Source organism: Corylus avellana, chromosome ca2 (assembly GCF_901000735.1).
Source record: "Corylus avellana chromosome ca2, CavTom2PMs-1.0".
Lineage (NCBI taxonomy): Eukaryota > Viridiplantae > Streptophyta > Magnoliopsida > Fagales > Betulaceae > Corylus > Corylus avellana.
This window is the reverse complement of record NC_081542.1, coordinates 8371474-8383855: the sequence shown is the minus strand read 5'-3', so window position 1 is coordinate 8383855 and position 12382 is coordinate 8371474. Positions and strand designations below refer to the sequence as shown.

The 12382-nt window shown below is 35.7% G+C and overlaps 2 protein-coding genes across 2 annotated transcripts in view; one reads left to right on the top strand and one right to left on the bottom strand.

Annotated features, from left to right (window-relative positions):
• Positions 1 to 2591: 2591 nt before the first annotated feature.
• On the bottom strand, positions 2592 to 4825 carry LOC132170689 (large ribosomal subunit protein uL14x/uL14z/uL14y-like). The gene is made up of 4 exons (XM_059581768.1): positions 4630 to 4825; positions 4001 to 4285; positions 3365 to 3406; positions 2592 to 2828 (listed from the first exon to the last, which is right to left on the bottom strand). Exons 2-4 carry the CDS (start codon positions 4251 to 4253, stop codon positions 2746 to 2748), a joined length of 378 nt encoding a protein of 125 aa, XP_059437751.1. The 5' UTR covers positions 4254 to 4285; positions 4630 to 4825; the 3' UTR covers positions 2592 to 2745.
• A 6218-nt stretch (positions 4826 to 11043) lies between these two features.
• LOC132168996 (peroxygenase-like) overlaps positions 11044 to 12382 on the top strand; it is a 4316-nt gene continuing 2977 nt past the window's right edge. Inside the window, exons 1-4 of the mRNA XM_059580090.1 lie at positions 11044 to 11121; positions 11740 to 11835; positions 11927 to 12021; positions 12166 to 12291. Coding sequence (XP_059436073.1) covers positions 11044 to 11121; positions 11740 to 11835; positions 11927 to 12021; positions 12166 to 12291 — 395 coding nt within the window. The remainder of the gene's footprint in view (positions 11122 to 11739; positions 11836 to 11926; positions 12022 to 12165; positions 12292 to 12382) is intronic.

The window sequence follows — 12382 nt, the reverse complement described above, 5'->3', positions numbered from 1 at the left end:
CTTCAACTCCATTAGTTTCCCCTTTGACATAAGTACCTTCATCTCATTCTCACTCATGTGCCCAAGCCTTAAGTGCTATAGTTTTGAGTCAGCACCCGTATTCGTAACAATAACTGCATCCTTGTTGTTTGTAGTCATATAGAGAGTACCCGTCTTATGACCACGAGCCAAAATCCTAGCTCCCTTGCTGACCTTCCACTTTCCACTGTGGAAATGAATTAAATGCCCTTCCTCATCAAGCTGTCCTACTGAAATTAGATTCTTCTTCAGCTCTGGAACATGCCTGACCTTCTATAGCTTTCATACCGAATCACTGTGAACTCTAATGCAAACATCGCCTAAGCTCACAACATTTAGCGCCATTCCATTAGCCAAATACACCTTCCCGAAATCTCCACCAACATAGTTCTCGAGAATTTCACGGATTGCTGTCGTATGAAAAGATACTCCTGAGTCTAAGACCCAAGAATCAAGGGGACTATCAATAGAAAGAAATAGGGCATCATATACTTCTTCTGTCACTACGTTTGCATAATCATTCTTAGTCTCCTTCTGCAGTTCCCTGCAATTCTACTTGTAGTGGCCAGTCTTGCCACAGTTCCAACACTCAGGTTCTTGGCCGAATCTGAATTTGCTTCTCCCTTTTCTGGAATTTGATCTGCCTTGACCAGAGTTTCCATCTTGTCCTCTGCCCCGAGTCTCGAGGTTTAAAGCAGCACCAGAACAAGAGGCTTCACCTGCATCTTGGCCATAGGGGTGGCCGGACCACCCCATTTTAGCTGAGGGTGGCTTGATAGCCACCCTAATGGCTGGCCAGGGGTAGTCGTACCACCGCATGGCCCTTGCGGGTGGTCCGGCCACCCCCTAAACCAAAACTAAAATTAAAAAAAAAAAAAAAAAAAAAAATCATTTGGCCCTTGGGGTGGCCGGACCATCCCAAGGGCCAAACGAATTTATGTTTCTTTTTTAGATCTAGCCATTGGCCTTGGGCCATTGGGTGGCTTCGGCCACCCCAAACCGGGGTGGCCGAAGCCACCCCTAGCCCCAACTGGGGTGGTCCGGCCACCCCCAATAGGGTGGCTAACTACCCCTTAATTTTTTATAATTTTTTTAAAAAATATATATAATATTTTTTTATTTTTTTATTCATGAGACAGATTATTTATGGCCTTAGGATCTCTTTAAGAGATTCTGACCATTAACCAGATATTATTTCCTTCAAAATATTATTTATTTATTACAAATTACAAATGGTTTCATGTATTATAAAAAGTAATTTAAACTAAAAGATTACTTTTTTTCACTTTTTTATTCAAAATATATTTATTTATGTACTTTCTCGTTATCCAATAAGAGAGATAATAAGATTGAATTTTTTTTTTTTTATTATTATTATTATTAGGTATTGATTGTTGAACTACTTACTCAACAAATTTACTTTGCACTATAACAGCTTAGCAAACTCTTAACCCTTTAACTAGCCAAACGTGAGGTCTTTTTTGCTTCATGGCCTGGAGTGCTCTTAGATTGTTGGGATATTGCAGAGATAATAATATTCTGTTTCCTCTATAACATACATTTTCTTTCAATTCACTTTATAGCATGGTACCACCATTTCATGAGGAGTGGCCCTAACCAATTGATCTACTCATTGTGGACAATACTGTGTACTTTTTAAACATATGAAAAATACATATTTTTAAATCATTTTATTGCAAAACCACATATTTTATTTTAAAAATCATTTGCCTTTAACCGGCTAACTAAAAAATCATATGAATACATGTAATAATAACACATGACAAATTTACAGACTAAGTTGAAAAAACATTCCTTCAACACAATTTAGAGAAAACTTGTGTCCATTGAGAAAACTGAGGGCATCAATTCAATTACTCTAGTAAACAATTTCAAGGAAAGAAGCAGTGAACAAAACAAAAATAAAGAAGTGGATTGAAAGAGCCAAAGATTCACCTATGCAATAATACTCGGGTTTAGTTTGGTTAATGATTGAAAGATTAGCTTGTCAATGTTCATAATATTGACTACGCTGATGATGTTGTGATGAAACAGAAATTATGAAGTGAAGACTAAAGTTAAATACTAGTTTATAGATACTACAGCTTTTCAAAACAAAATCATTAACAAATTGCCATCACAAAAGCAAATACTAGTTACACAGTTGTAGAAAAAAAATAAAACCAACAATATATATATGTGAACTAAAAAATAATTTAATCATTCATAATAATGTATCAAGCTAACAACAAATAGCAGTAATAATTATTATTTCAAAATAAGAGTGGTGCTATTTCCATATGACAGAAATTTCATACAAATTGAATTCTAGTAAACTTTTACAACCCAGCTTCTAAAATTGACGTATGTCCCATACCATATAGGAAACACATTCTAACATATTTATAGGACGCGTGTCCCTTATATGTTCTAACATGTTAAAAGGACACATGTTTAAATGCAGGGTTGTAAGAGTTTACTGCAACCCAATTTATAAGAAATTTGGGTCCTTTTCATTATTTGGCATAATATAACTTGGAAATTCTTCCCAATTAAAAGAAACCAAGGAGATGAAAGGCAACAGAACTCCATCCAGGTGTAAAAAGATAAGACTTTAATCTCCATGGCAAAACTTAAATCTGTTAAGATACAACAGCCTAAAGCCAGATGAGTTCAGAAACCTCAGAAAAACCATTCTAAAGAGTTTAATGACAAAAACCCAAACAATTAAACAATGGCATTGGCGGCACTTGCAATCCTTGGCCATAGATCAGCACACTCCTTTCCAATTGGCCCAGTAATAGCAGATCCTGCAACCAGAACAGAACATGCACAAGAGGCTTACAACTACAATTCAAAAAAAAATCCACAAAAAATGAATTACATTAAGGATCAACACAGACTTAACATAATAACAAAAGATGAAACAAATAGTAACTTCGTACTAAATCAGCAACATCTCCCATACGCCATATTGTTCCCAAATGTGCCAGCTCAAAATGGCTTGGCAGCATTGATATTGCCAGTCTAAAATAATGGTACCTCTCTCACCCTATAAGAACAGGATAAATGGAGCGGGCATGGGTTCTAAATCCATAGGTGCTAGTGTAACTTACAAATAAAATATATATATAGACACTACCAACAAAGCTATGAAATGTTAACCAACAGGCCCTGTAAATTTTATTATAGGCATCCTAGAATTGAATTGTTATTAGTATTTTCGTTATAATAATAATTATTGTTGTAAGTATTATAACTATTATCATTACTACTGCTATTATATTATTTGCGCTTGGACAGCACAAAATCAAAATAACTAGAATTGACTTCATGATGACTGTACCTTTCATTTTGCCCTTGGGGTTGACGATAACACCAGCATTATCTGCACTCGTAAAAAGAGCTCATGATCAGAAAACTTGAGGAACAGAAAGAGATTCTCCTAAGAAAATTCTGATCAAGAAATAAGACAATTTTAACAACAGATGCAAGAAGATAATACACCAGAAATTATGTTCATGACAAGCATGTAATACAATCTAAACTATAGGGACTAGTTTAGATGCACGAAACTACCATGCAAAGATGTTAGGTAATATAAATACTGAGTTAAGGTGTATTGTTCATTCCAAAAATGCCTCTACATAGTCCCAAGAAGATGCATTAGTTTCACTAATATATTCACGATTGCCATGCCACAACAATTAGTATGATATTGAACGAGAGCAAGCTCATAATTACCTATAGCTTTCTAATGCCTAATTGCCTATAGACCAAGTTTTTTTTTAAAAAAAAGTAAATAATCTGTTATAAAATATAGAACAAACCAATAATATAGAACCTTCCAAAATAGAAGTTTGTGCATTCTAACCTGTTGTTAGGCAAAATAGGTCCTATTATCTAAACTCCTTATGACTTCTTAACAACCAAACAAATGATATAAGCATATCCATATCAACATATGCAGAAAAATAGCAACCTTCGAAGTACATAAAAACACCATCCTTTCGGCGCCACGGCTTGCACTGCCTCACAATAACAGCGGGCAAGACCTTCTTTCGGAGATCAGGCTTCCCTTTCTTGACAGTTGCCATAACCATGTCGCCAACACATGCTGACGGCAGGCGGTTGAGGCGACCCTTGATACCCTTCACAGAGATAATGTAAAGGTTCTTGGCCCCAGTGTTGTCTGCACAATTCATAGTTGCTGCCACTGGAAGACCCAGTGACATCCAGAACTTGTTCCCAGCACTTCCTCCACGTCCTGCAAATCAATAAATATAAACAATCATGAAAAGAATGAATGAAAACCATATCCCATATTTCTTCTTTGGGAAAAGTTCAAAAAACACAAAAAGAGTTTCATAATCTCGCTCAGCTAATTCTAATGACTCTTTGCACAATTTTTAAGTCTCTCCTAATATACCACTAATTCGCTGTTGCTTTGCAGACAAAATTTGGGGAAACAATTTTTTTTTTATATATATATAAGTAGGGAAACAAAAAGCAAAAAAGCATGAGGAAAATTTGAGCCAAAACGTATAAACTGTGTGCGCTTCCAGCAACCAAAGAGAGTGAGAAAGCAAGAAACCAGAACCAAATGATTACCTAAACAGAGAATAAAAGGCAAATGCAAACTGAAATCCAAATGCTCTATTTCGTTGCTAGGAATAGGGAAACATAATATAAAAAAATCTACTAGCTTCAGACAAAAGTAATTTTGAGAAGAAAAAAATAAATTGTTGCTGAAGAGGGCCAAATACAGCTCCGAAATATGTCCTAATTTTTTGGAATCAAAATTCTGAGAGACAATCCCATTTCTTTTCTACACTTCTTTCCACAGTTTTCTGAGCATCCAAACAGAGAGTAACACTAAAACTTAATCAACAGAGAGAGAACTATTGATAAGTGCTAAAATATTTATATTTTCAGCCCTTAACTTGCATGTTTTAATCCTTTAGTTTTGGTTAATTAGAACATTTTACTGTCTTTTTGTATTTTCTTTGTTTTATAGGCTTTTGGAAGAAAAGAAAGCATTTCTGGAAAAATTCCAAGCTTAAAGGGGCAAATTGGGAAGACCTAGAGGATATGGTTAAGCTTAACCAATCATGGTTAAAGTTTAATCAAATAAAGGAAAGGATTAATTCGAAATTTCTCAATTTGAAGTCAAATCGGATTGGATGCAAAATTGGATTCTGAATACGTCTTGGTATTTTGACCATAACTTTCATCTCAGATATCCGATTGAGGTGATTCAAGCGGCATTGGAAAGCTAACTCAAACTACTACAATTCACTATGAAATATAATTTTCCCAATTCGGAGCGCCGCAAGGCCAAAATCATGCCGCAAGATAGGACCGCAATTCTGGGCGAATCCTATTCCGATTTGGGCTTAGGTTTTCTTTAACCTAATTGGGCTTGGACTTAAATCTCCGAAATTCCTAGGATTACTAGGGCTTCTAGGACTCTCCTAAGCCCTATAAATAGACCTCTAAGCCTCACAATTGAGGGGGATCAGACGAAGACGCGCCGGGGGCGCCGTTCTTGGTTGCTTTCCGTGTTTTCTGGGTTTTTGTAACTTGGAACTCAAATTCTTTTGTAAGTTTTTAATTTTAATGAAGTAATTTAGTTTCTTTATGATTTCTTTTGTCATGAGAGGCTAATTCTTCAACTAAGGTTGAAGATGAAGCCTCACCATTGATTAGTTTTATATTTTTATGTTTCGTTCGTACAAATCCGTCGTTTAATGTAATGTATGTTCGTTTCAGTTCAATTGTGTGACAAAATTGTGATTGATTGTTGTTTATAAATCACAAAAATGTTGGATATTCGTTGTGTTTCATCCAACGGATACATCGAATGATTTGATTGAGACTTATATCCATTGTGATTTACGGATACAATGGATCTCAATTGGATATTCGTTGTGATTTGTAATAGAGATGGATTCATCGAATGATTCAATTGGTTTATAAAAAAACAATAGAACATATATAGGGTTTAATTGTTTGTCGGATGCATGAATGAAAACATAAGAATGTATGCTTTGATTTGGTGAGGTGAATTCTAAAACCTTAGTCGTTTATCTTTTGATTATTTTTATTTTATTTAGTTTATGTTAGTTTATTTTCAAGATCAAAATCATTCGGAACTAGGTTAAGATATAATTGATTTAGATAGAAATTAAATTTCACAAACACAATTCCCTGTGGATCGACCTCGCACTTGCACACACACTATATTGCACACGACTCGTGCGCTTGCGAGTACAATTAAATTTGTACATCAAATTTTGGCGCCGTTGCCGGGGCTTTGTTTGTTTGTGAAAATTGATTTTTGTTTAAATTGATTTTATTTTTCTACTAGTTATTTTCTTTTTACAGTTTGTTGCCTTTTATTTTTATTTTTTTTATTTGTTTCTGTTTATAGTTACTAATAAAAAATAAAAATAAAAATAAAAATAAAAAAGAGAAAAAGTTGTTTGTTTTTGTTGTTTCTGTTGCAGCTCTGCCGAAGGAACTAGTCCCTGCCAAAGCGCTTGATCGCACATCACCTACACTCGAGCGCATTCGAGCCTAACGCAGCAAGCATCCCGCGTGCCTGCGCTCGACACTTCCGCAGGTGCGCGCGAGCGCACACCCCGCGCCCATGTACGCTCGATCGCACATCACTTGCGCTCGAGTGCACCTTCACAGACTACACCAAAACGGGCCAGCACCTTGAATTTTGCCAAACTTATGTTTGGTCCGTTTTGTGAGTTTTTGTTTTGATTTTTTGTTTTTAATTTTTGGTATTTTTGTTTATTTTATTTTTTAAAAAAAAAAAAAACCCAAAAAAAAAAAAAATCCAAAAAAATCCAAAAAAAAAATTTGGTTAATGTTTCATGTGGAAGTGTGCTTTGTTTAAAGAGTGAGGATAAGCATGAATTTTCCTTTAGGTAATTTTAATGCTACCCTTAGTTGTAGGACACCCGCTTTTTCCAACCATCCTCATCATTTTCACCCACATGGACCATGTTCATACTGCTCTAACCCTTATCATAGTTCAGGTAATTGTCCATCTTGGGGACAATTTTTCAATTTTTCACATGAGCAGATGAACACCAATTTCTCCAGTTTGGGGTCTGAATCAAATTTCAATTGCTACACCCTCGATTGGAGCAACCATTCTAATTTCTCGTGGCAAGCTAATGCTACGGGAAATTATGCTCCCCAATTTGATGAACTGCACCATCCTGAATATCCGCAGTTCGACAACCAATCCTCTACCCCTTCACCCTGCAATTATCCTCCACAAGATTTATCATTGGAAAACACCCTCAAAGAGTTCATACAGTCTAATGGCCAAACCTTGCAAGAGCTTAAAAATGCCACCATGGTCAACTCCCAAGCCATAAATGAAGTGAAGAATGCAGCCATGGCCAACACTCAAGCAATTGAAAAGTTGGAAGGACAGCTTGGTTATTTAGTTGCTGAACTCACTAGAATAGAGGAAGAAGAGCTTCAAAGTCAGTTGATGGCTGAAAGGCACTACATGATTGATGAGGATGATTCTAGCAATCCTTATCATGAGCATGTCAAAGCCACCACCCCAATTAGGAGAGAGAAAATTGTTGATGAGACAATTCTAGAGGACCCATTGGGAAAGTGCTTTGCTCAATTTGGATGTGACCTAGACCTTGACAAGTTACTTGAGCAAGCTGATGCCTTATTGGACTCCACTCCTAAGATGCGAATTGAAAATGGGGAAACCACTGAGATATCATTCCCTAACTCACCCTCATTAGCAGCTGAGCCTTTCATTGTGGGTAACCATGAGGAGAAAGAAAAAGAGGAGCAGGTTGATCACATTGAACCCCCATCAACTCCAAATCTGTCCAGTGACAAGGGAGTGAGTACTGAAGCTCACTCCTTCATCAAAATCCCTCTTGAGACAATTCATGAACCCCAACCTTCAGTTCTTCAATGTCTCAAAGAGCCGTCTCATGCTAAAATTCTCAAGGATCTATGCACACAAGGTCACAAATCTAGGAACCATGTTCCTAAGAAGATCTTTCGAAGCAAGCAACTAGGCTACCTGAGACGGCAAAACATCCTTCCAGAGGGATATCAAATTCTTAAGAAGAAAGGATGGAAGGGATTGGTTGGACACCCAAATGATCGAGGAAAGTGTGGTATTCTTTCTTTCTTTTTATTTTCAGCACTTTATTTTGATTTCTTTTCCTTTTTGTCATTTCATTTTGTGTCATTTTCTTTTTATTTCTATCAGCAATTAATCTTTTGATATTTGTTTCTATGAGAAAATATTGCTGCTAGATTTTGACAGGTGTTTTGGTGTTCAAGTTCTGGGGGACGCCCTGGCCTTTGCACACTCGAGTTTCCGCATCCTACGGTATTGTGTCTCTTGCTACATTTGGGACAATGTGTCATTTAAGTTTGGGGGTGTGGACAAACACATTGTCTTTTTGTTTGTTTGTGTCTTTTTGTTTGTTTTTATCTGTTTGTTTTGTTTAAAAAAAAAAAAAATGTGCTATGTTGTTGATTGGTCATGAGTTACATCATAACTGTGGTTTGCATGTCATTAGTATGTTTAACTTTTTGAACACTACATGTCATTAGAAATCCGAGTCCTTTGACTCATTCGGTGGATTAGAGAGACTTCACATGTCTGAGTTGATTATCACAAGCACACTAGCATAAAGTTTGTGAGGTATGAGATTTGGATTGATTAGGGTGTGCCTTGTGATTTGTAGGATGAAGTGTTGATGAAACCATGGCTTGAAGATAAAAAATTAAAAAAAAAAAAAAATTGTCATCATCAGTTTGAGCTTTTCATTGAGTATCCGGATCTCATGCCTCACTAAGCATTGAGTGTTCGCGTAAAAAGATGAGAAATTCAACTTGGTTGACTGTATGGCTAGTTTGGCTTTGTAGCCTTTTTGACTTGAGTAATTAAGCCTTAGGGATGTTTTACATCTAGTGCCCTAAAACCATCTGGTTTGGGAGTCACTGGCCCAATACTCGTTACATACGTCAATTAGAAAGCTTAAGGGAGCCGAACATTGCACAGCCTACACAAAAAAAAATGAAAATAAAATATATATATATATATATAAAAACAAAAAAAACAAAAACAAAAATGCATGTCTTGATCTAAGCCTTTGGTGTTTTCATTTGTGTAAATTCCTATGAATTTTGAGGTACACCAAACTTTGAGAAAAATTGAAGCCTCTTAACTTTGTGTTAGTCTCACTTTGCACATTTGGCGCTTGTGTTGTCTCAAATTTCCACCTTTGAGTTGAATGATTTGTGGTTGGCTTGATGATTTGATTGTGGTGTTTACTTTGTTAAACCTGCTCATGATATGAGAACCATATGTTTGTATGAAAATTGTGTTTATCAATGATGTAGTGCTAAAAATGTTTGTGGGTATCATTTCTATTAAACCCTCACGAGACTTCACTCGTCCTCTAGGGATACCTAGGGGTTTAAAAGGCTTGTTGCATACGCTAAATGCAATCGTACATCCCACGAAAGATGGATTTATCTTTTGTTTTCTGTTTTTCCATTGTTGTTTTTAGTTTTGTATTGCTAAGGGACTAGCAATATGTAAGTTTGAGGGTGTGATAAGTACTAGAATATTCATATTTTCAACCCTTAACTTGCATGTTTTAATCCTTTAGTTTTGGTTAATTAGGCCATTTTACTTTCTTTTTGTATTTTCTTTGTTTTATAGGCTTTTGGAAGAAAATAAAGCATTTCTGGAAAAATTCCAAGCTTAAAGGGCAAATTGGGAAGATCTAGAAGATATGGTTAAGCTTAACCAATCATGGTTAAAGTTTAATCAAATAAAGGAAAGGATTAATTCGGAATTTCTCAATTTGAAGTCAAATCGGATTGGATGCAAAATTGGATTCTGAATACGTCTCGGTATTTTGGTCATAACTTTCAGCTCAGATATCCGATTGAGGTGATTCAAGCGGCATTGGAAAGATAACTCAAACTTATACAATTTATTGTGAAATAGCACTTTCCCAATTCGGAGCGTTACAAGGCCAAAATTACGCCGCAAGATAGGACCGCAATTCTGGGCGAATCCTATTCCGATTTGGGCTTAGGTTTTCTTTAACCTAATTGGGCTTGGACTTAAATCTCCGAAATTTCTAGGATTACTAGGGCTTCTAGGACTCTCCTAAGCCCTATAAATAGACCTCTAAGCCTCACAATTGAGTGGGATCAGACAAAGACGCGCCGGGGGCGCCGTTCTTGGTCGCTTTCCGTGTTTTCTGGGTTTTTGTAGCTTGGAACTCGAATTCTTTTGTAAGTTTTTAATTTTAATGAAGTAATTTAGTTTCTTTATGATTTCTTTTGTCATTAGAGGCTAATTCTTCAACTAAGGTTGAAGATGAAGCCTCACCATTGATTAGTTTTATATTTTTATGTTTCGTTCGTACAAATCCGTCGTTTAATGTAATGTATGTTCGTTTCAGTTCAATTGTGTGACAAAATTGTGATTGATTGTTGTTTATAAATCGTGAAAATGTTGGATATTCATTGTGTTTCATCCAACGGATACATCGAATGATTTGATTGAGACTTATATCCATTGTGATTTACGGATACAATTGATGATTTGATCTCAATTGGATATTCGTTGTGATTTGTAATAGAGATGGATTCATCGAATGATTCAATTGGTTTATAAAAAAACAATAGAACATATATAGGGTTTAATTGTTTGTCGGATGCATGAATGAAAACATAAGAATGTATGCTTTGATTTGGTGAGGTGAATTCTAAAACCTTAGTCGTTTATCTTTTGATTATTTTTTATTTTATTTAGTTTATGTTAGTTTATTTTCAAAATCAAAATCATTCGGAACTAGGTTAAGATATAATTGATTTAGATAGAAATTAAATTTCACAAACACAATTCCCTGTGGATCGACCTCGCACTTGCACACACACTATATTGCACACGACTCGTGCGCTTGCGAGTACAATTAAATTTGTACATCAACTATGATTAGAGTTGTTGCCATTTACTATGTTCGAAGATTAGAGCCGGATTGGGATCCACAACAATTATCTGCTCGAATTGTTAGTAATTTAGACAGTTAATAATTTAATATGAGAAAACTCATATGAAACCCACCTATCAGGATAAGTGGCCGAATAGTCCAAAATTTATTTGATAAGGTAGGTTCCATACGAGTGCCAAAATTGTTAGCAATTCAAATTGCTAATTGCTGTCGATCCTTATCCATTAGAGTCCACTGCCATTTACTATGTGCTAGCTATATATTATCTTCTAATATTTATTTTCTTTGTAGGTAATAGCATCTTGAAACAAATTTTAAAAATACAGTTGCTTTCCAAATTATATCGTAAGAGCAGTCAACTATAATTTTGCCAGTTTTTTCCACAACCCATAAGTTTCAATCCTTGGTTTCTGCCCCATAAAGTATCTCATTTTTATTCCAAACTAGCAACCAACTTGCTAGTGTCCTCGCTTGACCAAACCATTTATTTAATCTTCTTCACACGGCAGGCTAATTAATTTCTTTCCCAAGCCAATTTTGCTCTTCTGATTTGTTATAATCTCAAACACATGAAAACAAAATGAAGTTTGTGATACTATATAAATTTTAAGCCAAGAATTGTATTTTCTTGCCGCGGGGGCAAAAGACTCGTCCCATTTGGTAAAATTTTGAGAAGTGTTTTACAGGATTTTGTGCAATTGGTTTCAATGCAATTGTTGCCTTCGTGTTGATGATTCTGGTGCATGCATCAATGAGCTATGCTACTTCACCTGTAAGTTTGTAGTGACTTAGAATATAAATATATTTGTCTGATTTAAGGGCAAATTAAGGTGATAATTTGGAGTGTTCTTGATCTCTTGCAGACATGGATACCATCAGCTTACTTCCCAATATACATACACAACATGCATAGGGCAAAGCACGGAAGTGATTCAGGGACTTATGATACAGAGGGAAGGTGAGCTATATGAACACCCAATTGACATTTTCTAGGTCCTTTCCAAATTGCAAATATAGTATTAGTTTAATGCATCTTCTTTATCTCATCAAATTTATATAGAGCTACCTAATAAACCCTAAAATGTCCCCAATTTGATTGCAGGTTCATCCCTGCACATCTTGAGAACATGTTCAGCAAATATGCTCGTACACTTCCTGACAAGCTTACATTACGGGAGCTCTGGCACATGACTGAGGCTAACCGTAACACATTTGATTTATTTGGCTGGTCTCTCTCTCTTTCTTTCTCCTTGATTCACTGTGTTTTAAAATATTAATTAAATTATTAAATTAATTATTTTCTATATGGTTAAGCTTTT